General features: G+C 35.4%; 1 protein-coding gene across 1 annotated transcript; it reads right to left on the bottom strand.

Moving 5' to 3' along the window:
• Nucleotides 1-647: 647 nt before the first annotated feature.
• Nucleotides 648-1,589, bottom strand: LOC116900504 (olfactory receptor 8K3-like). The gene has a single exon (XM_032902240.1). It carries the CDS (start codon nucleotides 1,587-1,589, stop codon nucleotides 648-650), a length of 942 nt encoding a protein of 313 aa, XP_032758131.1.
• Between the last annotated feature and the right edge of the window lie 10,472 nt (nucleotides 1,590-12,061).

Below are 12,061 nucleotides of genomic sequence, written 5' to 3'. Positions count from 1 at the left end.
GTTGAAGCTAAATATAGTTTGCCCTATTTTTAAACAACCTGCTACCTAACATTGCACAAGTAACTCTTATTAAACTCAGTGGGCCAAAAGTCAAGGAAGAAAGTAGAAAGGGATATTTGAAAAGAAATGTTGCAGATGGGGAGGGGTAATGTGGGAGTCAAGAGTTGATGTGACAATAATTAAGGTTTATTTTATTGAAGTCTGCAACAGTAGAATATATAAACCAAAATTAAATAAAAATGATTATAATTTCATTAAACAGAAGTACATGCTGATATATACAAATGTTATAGTGTTTATTTTAATAAAAAATTCCACTAGAACATTCAAATTCTTCTTTTGTACATAGTATAATTTCTCTCTTTCTCTCTCATGCACTGGATGCATCCATAGCTATACCTTCAGTTCTATAGTCACTAAATTTGCTTATGTTTTGCAATAGGCTTGGCAGTTATGTATAGTAGATAATGTCCCCTGGAAAAAATCATTCTTTCTAATGCAAGTATAATATATGGAAACTTGATTAGCACAACCATTCAAGTAGTTAATACATACTTAACACACTCACTGGTGCTCTACACTCTGGAGGAAAGTAAAATTGTTGCATATGGAAATCTGGTTTGAAGGATTTGTACTGCCTGTTAATTTTAAGAAAATATGGTGAATATTTTTTGCCAGGTTCTTTGTAGGGCATCTTTTACATCTTTGTTCCTCAGGCTATAGATCAGGGGATTCAACAAGGGAATGATTAGAGTATAAAATATGGATGATATTTTATCAGTATCAATGGAATGACTAGATTCAGGTTGTACATACATAAATATCAATGTCCCATAGAACACTGTAACCACTGTCAAGTGGGACCCACAAGTAGAGAAAGCTTTACGTCTGCCTGCAGCAGAGTTCATCCTGAGAACAGCTATGAGAATGAGCAGGTAGGACATAAGCACAACCACAAGGGAGGAAATCAAATCAAAAGCTGCAAAGATCATAACTATCAGTTCAACTTCTTGTGTGTTTGAGCAAACCAAAGATATTAAGGGGATACAGTCACAAAAGAAATGATTGATGACATTATAGCCACAGAAGGATAAAGAGAAAATATTTATGGTGACTACAAGGGACATAAATGTACAGTAAAGATAGGTCATTGTGACTAGCACCCAGCATACCCTATGTGACATGATGACAGTGTAGAGCAGAGGCTTACAGATGGCCACATAGCGGTCATAGGACATTGCAGACAGAATAAAGAGCTCACTGCCAATGAACAGAAGGAAAAAAGCTAGCTGTGTAGCACAAAGATAGTAGGAAATTGCATTTTGATCTACAACAAAATTTACCAACATTTTTGGTCCCACAGTTGTTGAATAAACAAAGTCAGTGAAAGCCAAATGCCTAAGGAAGAAATACATTGGTGTCTGTAATTTGGAGTCTACATTGGTAAGGATGATTATTCCCAGATTGCCAGTTACTGAGGTCAGGTAAATAATGAGAAACAACCCAAACAATGGGGCCTGCAGGTTAGGGTTCTTAGTGATTCCCATCAAGATGAATTCAGTCACCACTGTTATGTTATGTTTATCCATTCTCTATCAGAAAACCTGTCATAAACAGAAGCAATAAAATAGTAATTGTTTTAGAATGCATTATATTAAGGACAAACTATTACAAGTAAGAAATATCTAACATTTCTAACTTAATGCATAAAAATAGTAATATTTAAAAACATATTTATTCATAGGGATATGCAAATTAAAAGATAGAAGCTAATTTTTTTTACTGATTCGTAAAATTTCTATTGAAAAAATTAGACTAGATGAGACAGATAGTTCCAATGTAAACATGAATTGTGACTCTGGTCTAAGGTTTTGCAGTCATTTCATCTGGTAAACACTATATTTGTTTCTTATAGAGCTCTAAATAATATCAATATCAACAACTCATGTATAAGGTTAGAAACTTCTGTTATATACTTAACTGTCAATGGATGCTAGGTAGATAAATGGTAAATATAAGTACATCATAGATAGCCTTATAGACACATATAAACATGCATACATATACTGATGGGACAACAGAAGAAAAGCAGACATGAATATATATGTAAAGAAATTTAAAATTATGATTAGATTCTGTTAGAACTTAATTGTTAGATACATGGCTAATGAATCACCATTGTACTGTTGTTTTCCATCTGCATCAAATAATTTCAATTGTTAATAATAATTAATTCAATAGCCTCAATAACACATATGTCAATTCTCTTAAAATTTTTATGAAAAGAAAAATATGCAAATATGTGCCTGGAGAGATAACTCAGCTGTAAAAAACACATTGCTACTGTAGAGTATGTAAGTGGTTTTCTAGCACACATATTCAGTTGAAATTTTACAAATATTTACATTTGTAAAATATACCAATTCTTTTTTATCGTATAGTCTTGTGAAGTATTTATTGATGGTGGTATAGCTGATGGTGTTAATTGTCTTGGTAAACACTGTAATTATTAATAAAAATCAGCATAATTGGAAATGATATTGTTTTCCTATGAAGAAACAAAATACTGGTTAGAAGTATACAGGAAGAGCTGGGTCATTTTCTTAATAAAGATAATCATTGCTTTGTAGAGTTAGCTTTTTTTTAACATTATCACCAATTCCAATGATGTCCTTGTAGCATTTTTGGAAGAACAATTAGCTATTTCAGTATTGAAGTGATATCATGAAATCATTCTCAAATATAAGTCAACTTTTTGTTTTGTCTTTACTGTTGTTCAAGCCTAGACACTTACACATATTTGTGAAGAAATTTATCTGTGTGCAACCCTGCCTATTGTAGAACTCATGGAAGCAGAGTCTCATTGTGTAGAGAAGGCTGCTTAAGAAATTATATTCCTTGTATAGTGTTTCGGTAGTGGTTTAGTCCCTGGCTCCAACTGCATATGTAGCAGAGAATAGCCTTGGTGGGGCACCAGTGGAAGAGGAAGGCCTTGGTCCTGCCAAGGTTGGACCTCCAGTGCAGGGGAATATGGGGGGGGGTGCAATAAGGGGGATGTGTAGGAGGAATACCTGCATGGGGGAGGGGGCAGAAGGGAGGGACTGGGGACTTATGGACAGGAAACTGGGAAGGGGAATAACATTTGAAATGTAAGTAAAGAATTATATCTAATAAAAAATTAGAAAAAGATTTAGCAAGAAAGAAAAAAAAGAAATTATATTCCTTCTGTCTACTCTCTGGAGTGCTGGTAATATTACTTTGAAGTTAGCCACAATGTGTGGAAGACATATTCTCTACAAATAAATGTGCATCTTTTCTTTTCAAAATGTGTGGCAATACAGAGAAAGGATCACAAAGTTCCACCACCATAAAAAACTACTAGCAATTGCTATGTGTTGATAAAGGGAAGTCAGTTTCCTTAGTGGAATGACTCTGTGTATCAAGCAGGCCTCATACTCAGGAGAAGTTGGCCAAAACAAATGACTTCCATTTCTTGTCATTGCTTTCTTTTGTTATAATTGGTTTTCTGTCCTTTAAGGTTTTTCGCCCCAATTTAATATGTAGGCTTCATTTTTTTTAAGAGAGAGGAAGAAAACATATTTGGGAGGGTAGGGATGTGTGCGTGATCTGGGAGGTATTGGGTGGGAAAAATAAGATCAAAATATTTTGTATAAAAATTTTAAAATGTCAATAGATTATTAATTAACGGTTTTGATTTTCACTAATTGCAATCTAACATTTATAAGTATAATAATATTTCAAGTTATATTTATGTCAGTTTACTGGAATATTGTTCTCTTAGTGTGACCATTTTATTATATCTGATAATTACTTTAATGTAACAATTATGCTTTTTGTTCTTGAAGAAATTAGGAGACTGAGACAATTTGATCAAATTATAGCAAAAAAAAAAGACCTTAAAATAGGTTTTATGCAAAGAAGACACAGAACATTCCCCTTGGATTGAGTAAAATGGGATTTAAAAATACTAAAGCTAAGCTTATTGGCTTACACTTGTAGTCCCTACTTTGTGGACATGGAGAGATAGCAGTAGAAGTTGAAGGTCATTGTTCTCTAAACAGAGAATGTCGTGTAAAACTATAGAGGGAGATTTAGGCTCTATCTCAATAAAATAAAAAGACAGACAGACAGACAGAGAGACAGAAAATGGTAGGAAGATTATAATTTTTACAGTTATATAATATATAAATTTCACTTATATATAAGGCAGTATTTTGTGGGTATTTCAAAGATAACAAGTCTGTATTACAAAAACTGCAGGTAACTTAATAAATCATACAGTTGCCAACATTATTGTGGAAAATATTTCCAAATACTTCACAAAAAATATTACTTAGATGATTGTGCATAATTGATAATCCACACTGTCCCATCCAAAAGATTTTATTATATAAATATTTATACATTTAAAAAATTAGAGAATCATCTTTCAAAATTATAATGTGAAACTGTTTAAATCTTGTTTTATTCTTTCATTTTCCTGGATTTTGTAATAATAATAATAATAATAACAATAATAATAATAATAATAATAATAATAATAATTTTAGTACATTGCAGAATAAAAGGTATGTGGTTAGCATGCAACAGTAATCCTATATGGTGAAGAAACACACATGGACTTCATCTTAATAATTTTAGAGATTAATCTGATGCAAAATAATGAAACATTATTCTATTTTCCAATGAATCAAATTTAATTTTTAAACCTACACTCCTAGAAAAGTGAGGACAGATCACTGTAGAAAAAAAGACTATTTTACCATAGGCATGAAAGCTATTACTTAATGTTCTCTTAATACTAGTTACTTTTACATAATATGTAAAATATTGGTGATATGGAATAATTGTTTAACTATAATGTATTGGGCCTCATTCCTATCAATGTAATTACATAAATTGTATAGTTTGGAAGTAGTTATAGAAAACACAGCAGCCACAAGGCTTAACTATTTGAAGCATATTAAAAAGCAGAATTTCTACTTTATTTTTGCCTTGAAAATACTTATACTTTTCACTAATACCTCATCTCATTTCATGTGTGTGGATCAATTTTTACTTTTAATGTATTAAATTAAATATTTTAGAAGTATATAAAATATAAATGTTTACACTTCCTCATTAACTTTCTTTCTCTAACTTAAGTTGCTAGAGAGGGTTTTTCTTGTTCCATCATGAAGTAGTAGGAGAAAAAACATGGAAAATATCCAAAAGGACTCTGACGGCAAAAACTGAATAATGATAACATAAAATCTTCTGCATCCCTTACCTGTGATGATATGTCTTCAGTACTTCATCCATGAATAATTTAAGGCACTCTTAGATGGTAACTTATGAATATTTCTTCAAACTTTAAGGAGGCTCCCTGTGGGTGAGCCAGGCAAAATCTTGATTAACTTAAAATGTCAGAATGCTTAATGAAATGTCTGGAGACTGTCCACTAATTGTCAGAAAGAATTTGTATTACACTTTGAATAAACTAACATTATGAGATCAGCCAAGAAATGTCTGGTTTTATCTTAAACCACTTGCATTATTGTCTCAAAGAGATATTAACAACATTGGATTCATTGTAGCTTAATTCTAACTTGATATAAAGTACAAACAACTTACATATTCCTTTATAAATGAATCAATATATAAATATGTTACACATAGTTTCTGCAATATTATCCAGCCCCCAAAATAATAATCTGTAAAATGTAATGACGTTGAGCCTGAACATAACGCAAAACTATAGAATACTGTACATGGCTACATAGCATCTATTTAAGCCATGGTTAATAGAAAGCTTTCAAATATTCAAAAATTATTAACAAGGGATATTAAGAAAGTACATCCATTTTTAAAAATACCCTCATTTTCATAAATTCATTTATTACATTTTTATAATCAAAGAGTACTAGCAAATATTTGGAGAAGGGTCAGTGTACATATGAGGAAGTATGGGGGATGGAGAGGATGAGAAGTTAAAAGTCCAATAGTGGTCTTTCATAGGACCTCATTTTAGTTCTCAGACTACTCATAGTGGTTAACAACAGCCTGTGACTCTAGTTACAGGATATCCAATGGTACTTTCTTCCTGTATCTATGAGCACTGATATGCACTGCACACATTTCAAATCTTGTAGGCACATGCTCAAGCGCACCTTTGCATGCATACACACACATGCATATACAGAGACACACGCCAAAAGAAATCCCAAGTGAATTTACAAAAAATAAAGAAGCATGGGGAAGTAGTATTGTGGTTTGTGTTTTGAATGCTAATGTACATTTTAAAATGTACCTTTTCTCAAGTAGCATGTTTCATTTAGGGAAATTTCCATCAGGGTTTACTCTCTGTTATGTAAATGATTTGTTTTCCATCACTGCCTTTTCTAGTTCCTTTGTATTATAGACTGTAACTGTTTCTAAATTTTATAGGTTGCAAATATTTCATCTCACACTCTAGATCAGCAGTTCTAACCTCTGAATCAGGTCAACTTGGGGTCGAATGACCATTTCACAGGAGTTACCTAAAACTATTAGAAAACACAGATATTTACATTATGACTTATAACCATAGCAAAATTACAGTTGTGGACTAGTAATGAAAATAATTTTATGGCTGATGGTAACTACCACATGAGCAAGTGTACAGAAGGCTCACAGCATGAGGGAGTTTGCCAGCCACTACTCTAGATTCACATGACAATCTGTACATTTCTCTTTATTATTGTGAGCTTTTTTGTTTAATTTAATCCCACTTATCTATTTGTTCTTAATGTTTGACATTTAAAAGTCTCCATGTTTTATTCTAATAGTTCTACATTAATTTGTATGTATCACTCTAGGTGGTTCATAGTTTGATATATTCTATGTAAGTCTTAAGCAAGTCTGAACTCACTGTCATAATTAGTAAGCCATGGTTGCCTACTTCCATTTACCTGAATGTATACATTCTATTTCCAGCAAAGAGTATCTGCACAGGTTGGCTAAACACTTCACAGAGTTGACGGTGTACCAGTGAACTTAGCTGCCTTCCTCAATCTAGGAGGTTTTGATACACTCCCTTACAAAAAAATAACTCAACTTACTTAACTGACTCAAATTTCTTGATCATTAGCCAAATTGATTGGTCCTTAAAATGGTCTCTGGTCACAAGCACTCATAGGTTTGTGAAGGATTGGAAAGGACTGAACCAAAACATGGATGTCATTCCAGTTTGACATTTGGGGAAGAGCCTAAGTTTATATAGAGAATTAACTCAGGCACTCTCTTTGTGTTCATAGGCTAGAAAATCATCCTCTGTCCATTCCCAGCATATATTAGAATAAATTAGATCCAAAGAAGAAACGTTGTGTGCCCACAGGATTAAAATTATTGCTGGTTAGAAAGTGGACCTTTCATTTGACCAGCCTCTGAAGAGTCCAGACACTTAGTAGATATTCAATAAATAAGTTTTAAAATGGAAAAAAATAAACTAAATTTTCTAGTCCAGTACACATTTTTACTTTTAAGCCACGTCACTGGGGGTCCTGTCTACTGGTGGCCCTGCCTATCTGCTGGAGGCGGTCTCTCTAGGTTCCATCCTCACATTGTTGGGCATCCCAGCTAAACTCCCATTTATTCCGAGAAGCTCTTACGTTTACGGTCTCTGGGACTCTCTAGAGGTTCCCCCCACCTCTCATTCTCCTGGCTCTCTGGGCTTCTTCCTGTCTCCCCTCATACCTAATCTTGCCCTCCTTCTCCCCACCCTCTCTTCTCTCCTTCTCAGGTCCCCCTCCTCTCCCTCCCATGATTATTTTCTTCAGCCATATGAATAGGATTGAAACATCCTCACTTGGGCCTTCCCTCTTGTTAAATTTCTTATGGTGTGTGGGTTGTATCACTGGCATTCTATACTTTTTGGCTAACATCCACTTATTAGTGAGTACATACCATATATATTATTTTGGGTCTGGGTTACCTCACTCAGAATGATATTTTTTAGTTCTATCCATTTGCCTGCAATATTCATGTTCTCCTTTTTAATAACTAAATAGTGTTTTACTGTGTAAATGAACCATTTTTTCTGTATTCTTTTGTTACTTGAGGGACATCTGCATTCCTTCCAGTTTCTGGATATTATGAATAAAGCTCTTTTAAACATAGTGTAGTATTGTGGAGCATCTTCTGACAATATGCCCAGGAATGGTACAGCTGAGTCTTCGGGTAGAAGAAAATCTAATACCGCTTCATGCTAAAAGTCTTGGAGGGATCGGGAAGTCATGGCACATACATAACATAATAAAAGCAATATACATGGAACAAACATCAAATTAAGTGGAGCAAAACTTGATGCAACTCCACTGAACTCAGGGACAAGAAAAGACTTCCCACTCTCTCCCTATCTATCCAATGTAGTTCTTGGAGTTCTATATATACCTCTCTTGGGCTATATCCAAAAGGTACCCCAACATATAACAAAGACACATGCTCCACTATGTTCATAGCAGCCTTATTTATAATAGCCAGAACCTGGAAAGAACCTAGATGCCCTTCAACAGAGGAATGGATACAGAAAATGTGGTACATATACATAATGGAATATTATTCAGCTATCAAATTCAGAGGCAAATGGATGGAACTGGAAAATATCATCCTGAGTGAGGTAACCCAATCACAGAAAAAACAGACATGTTATGGACTCATTGATAAGTGGATATTAGCCCAAATCCATGAATTACCCTGATACACAGAACACATGAAACTCAAGAAGGATGACCAAAATGCGAATTCTTCACTCATTCTTTAAAACAGGAACAAGAATAGCCTTGGGAGGGAATAGGGAGGCAAAGTTTAGAACAAAGGCAGAAGGAACACCCATTCAGAGCCTGCCCCACATGTGGCCCATACTTATACAGCCACCAAACTAGATAAGATGGATGAAGCAAAGTAGTGCAGGCTGACAGGAACCGGATGTAGATCTCTCCTGAGAGACACAGCCAGAATACAGCAAATACATAGGCGAATGCCATCATTAAACCACTGAACTGAGAACTGGACCCTTGTTGAAGGAATCTTAGAAAGGACTGAAAGAGCTTGAAGGGGCTTGAGACCCCATATGAACAACAACGTCAACCAACCAGAGCTTCCAGGGACTAAGCCACTACCCAAAGAATATACATGGACTGACCCTGGGCTCCAACTGTAAAGGTAGCAATGAATATCCTAGTAAGAGCACCAGTGGAAGGGGAAGCTCTTGGACCTGTCAAGACTGAACCCCCAGTGAATGTGATTGTTGGGGGGAGGTTGGTAATTGGGGGAGGATGGGGAGGGGAACACCCATACAGAAGGGGAGGGGGAGGGGTTAGGGGGATGTTGGTCCAGAAACCGGGAAAGGGAATAAAAATTGAAATGTAAATAAGAAATACCCAAGTTAATAAAGATGAAAAAAAATCATTAATAATGTCAATTTAGTAAAAGTGCTTTAAAAGTTTTATACATATTTTATTTGTATATTTGCCTTTGTATGTATATATAAACAACATGTATGTCTGATGACTGAAGAGGTCAGAAGAAGAACATGTTGTTCTCTGGAATGTGGACTGCAATGACTGGGAATGGAAGGATCCCTTGTCCCCTTCAAGAGCAGCACACCCTTAACTTCAGAGTCAATGTTTAACCCTGAAAAATATTGTTTAATTGCATAATGCATACCTGAAAGAGGCATGCAATATATAGCATACATAACAGAAGCAATTGAGAAGTAAAAATAAATGGCTAAACTACTAGTCTCCACATGTTCCTATTTAAATAGTTTGTCAAGGAATATTTTTATTAATGAAAAGGGAGACTTCGCTTTCTTGGTACCTACTATTTTATTGCACAAAAACTTTATTTTTCAGTCTTTGCTTGCAAAACAACTTTATAATTTTGAATCTAAAGTCAAATATGTTACTCATGAGCATAAATATCATAAATATTGAGTATATCTTTTGTATATACTTTAGGAGTCAACAACATATTAGTAATTTTTAAATAATTGATTGATTTTACATTCCAATCTCTGCCACCTCTCTGTTCTTTCCTCACAGGCTCTCTCCCTGATCTCATTCCCCTTCTCTTCTGAGAGAGTGGAGGCTCACCCTGGGTATCCCCCCCCATCCTGCTGTATCATGTATCTGCATGATTAAATAATGAGGCCAAACAAGACCTGTTGGGGAACAGATTCCACAGACAAACAACAGCTTTTGAGATAGTGTTTGCTTTAGTTGTTGAGGGGACTCACATGGATACTGAGCCCTATATCTGCTATATATGTGTCTGTGGTCAAAATCTAGTCTATGTATGCCCATTGTTTTGTGGTGGCTCTGTCTCTGAGAGGCCCTAATGGTCCATGTCAGTTGACTCTGTTGGTCTTCTTGTGGAGTTTCCTATATTCTTCAGGGCTTTCAGTCCTTCTCTTCCATAAGAGTCCAACTCTTCCATTAGAGTCTTTGACTTATGTGCAATGCTTGACTATGCATATATCCATCTGTTTTATTCAGCTGCTGGGTAGAGCCTCTCAGTAAAACTTATCCTAGGCTCCTGTCAGCAAGCATAACGGAGTATGATTAATAGTGTTAGGTACTGGTACTTATCCATAGATTAGGTCTCAAGGTGGGCCTGTTATTGGTTGGCATTCCTTCAGTTTCTGTTTCATCTTTTTCATCATGTTTCTGTTGTTGCTGTTGTTTGTTTTTCTTAAAACAGGACACATTTTGGTTGTAACATTTTTTTGTGTGGGTTGGTGTCCATATCTCTCCACTGAGAGACCTGCCTGGCTACAGGAGATGGCATCTTCATGTTCTATATCCCCACTGCTCTGCATCTTGATTAAGGTTACCCACATTGACTCCTGAGAGCCTCCCCCAATCCAAGTCTCTGGACTTCCTGGATATTCCTTTTTCTCCCTCACCAAAAGAACTTTGAATTTCTACTCATTCTCCTGGCCCTCTGGCTTTGTATCTTGCCTCTTCAACACCTGATCCTGACCCACCCATATCCTTGCCATCCTCCTTTCCACCCAGTTCTCTCCCTCCCTCTGCCTCCTATGATGATTTTATTCCTTGAAGATGGTTTTATCTGTCTTGTGTATATTTAAAATCTTTAATCCCTCTTATTCTTAAAATTGTAGAAAATGAAATGATCAGATATTTTCCAAGATATTTACTGTATTGAAGCCACCTACCTCTGACTTTTATATGAGGTTGGAAAGAATCTTGGTATTAATTTTCAATGTTAAGATTGTCTTAATTTGCTGGGAGCCTCTGGGCCTAGAGCTGGTTAAAACAGACATAGAGTAGGATTCTGGTGTAGCTTTAAAGACTGATGTTCCCTGAATATTCTTGCTCTCTATCTATACTGAGTGCTGATGATAACTTCTAAAAAGCCCTAAAATACTTGGTTGCTTACTCTAAGGGTTAAAGCCCTCTAACTTAGGTGATTAACACATGTAGGCTACCTTATTTAATCTCCCATCCCCAGAGGCTTTTAACTCTCTGAATGAGCAAGAAAGTTTTTAGGCCTTTTGAGAAGAGATTATCAGCATTCAGTATAGTAAGAGATGGTTCTGTGCAGGTTCAATGCCCCAGTGTTGGGGGAAGCCACAAGTGTGGGGAAGAAGTGGGTGAGAGGGTGAAGGAGCACCCTTGTGGAGGCAGGGGGAAAGGGAAAGGGGATGAAATGAGGGCGATATGGGAGGTTGATTGGGAAGGGGGATATCATTTGAAATGTGGATGAATAAAATTAATGATAATGATGATGGTGTTGGTGGTGATGGTGATGATGATGATTATGCTGTTGCTGCTACGATAATAATAATAATAATAATAATAATAATAATAATAATAATAATAATAATGTAATGTAGCCTTTGTTCTATCTCTGCAGGAATTGCACAGCTCTTTCAGCCTGCTAGTTGAAGTCTGAGGAAGAAAAGTGATTTTAGCTTTAATTTCTAAGTTGTAAAACGTTTCCTATAAAAGCTCTCTAAGAAAAACAGGTGAAAATGGAATGAATGAAAAATGGTGAT

Source organism: Rattus rattus, chromosome 5 (assembly GCF_011064425.1).
Source record: "Rattus rattus isolate New Zealand chromosome 5, Rrattus_CSIRO_v1, whole genome shotgun sequence".
Classification (NCBI taxonomy): Eukaryota; Metazoa; Chordata; class Mammalia; order Rodentia; family Muridae; genus Rattus; species Rattus rattus.
The sequence above is the reverse complement of the archived record's forward strand: the minus strand, read 5'-3'. Positions and strand labels throughout refer to the sequence as shown.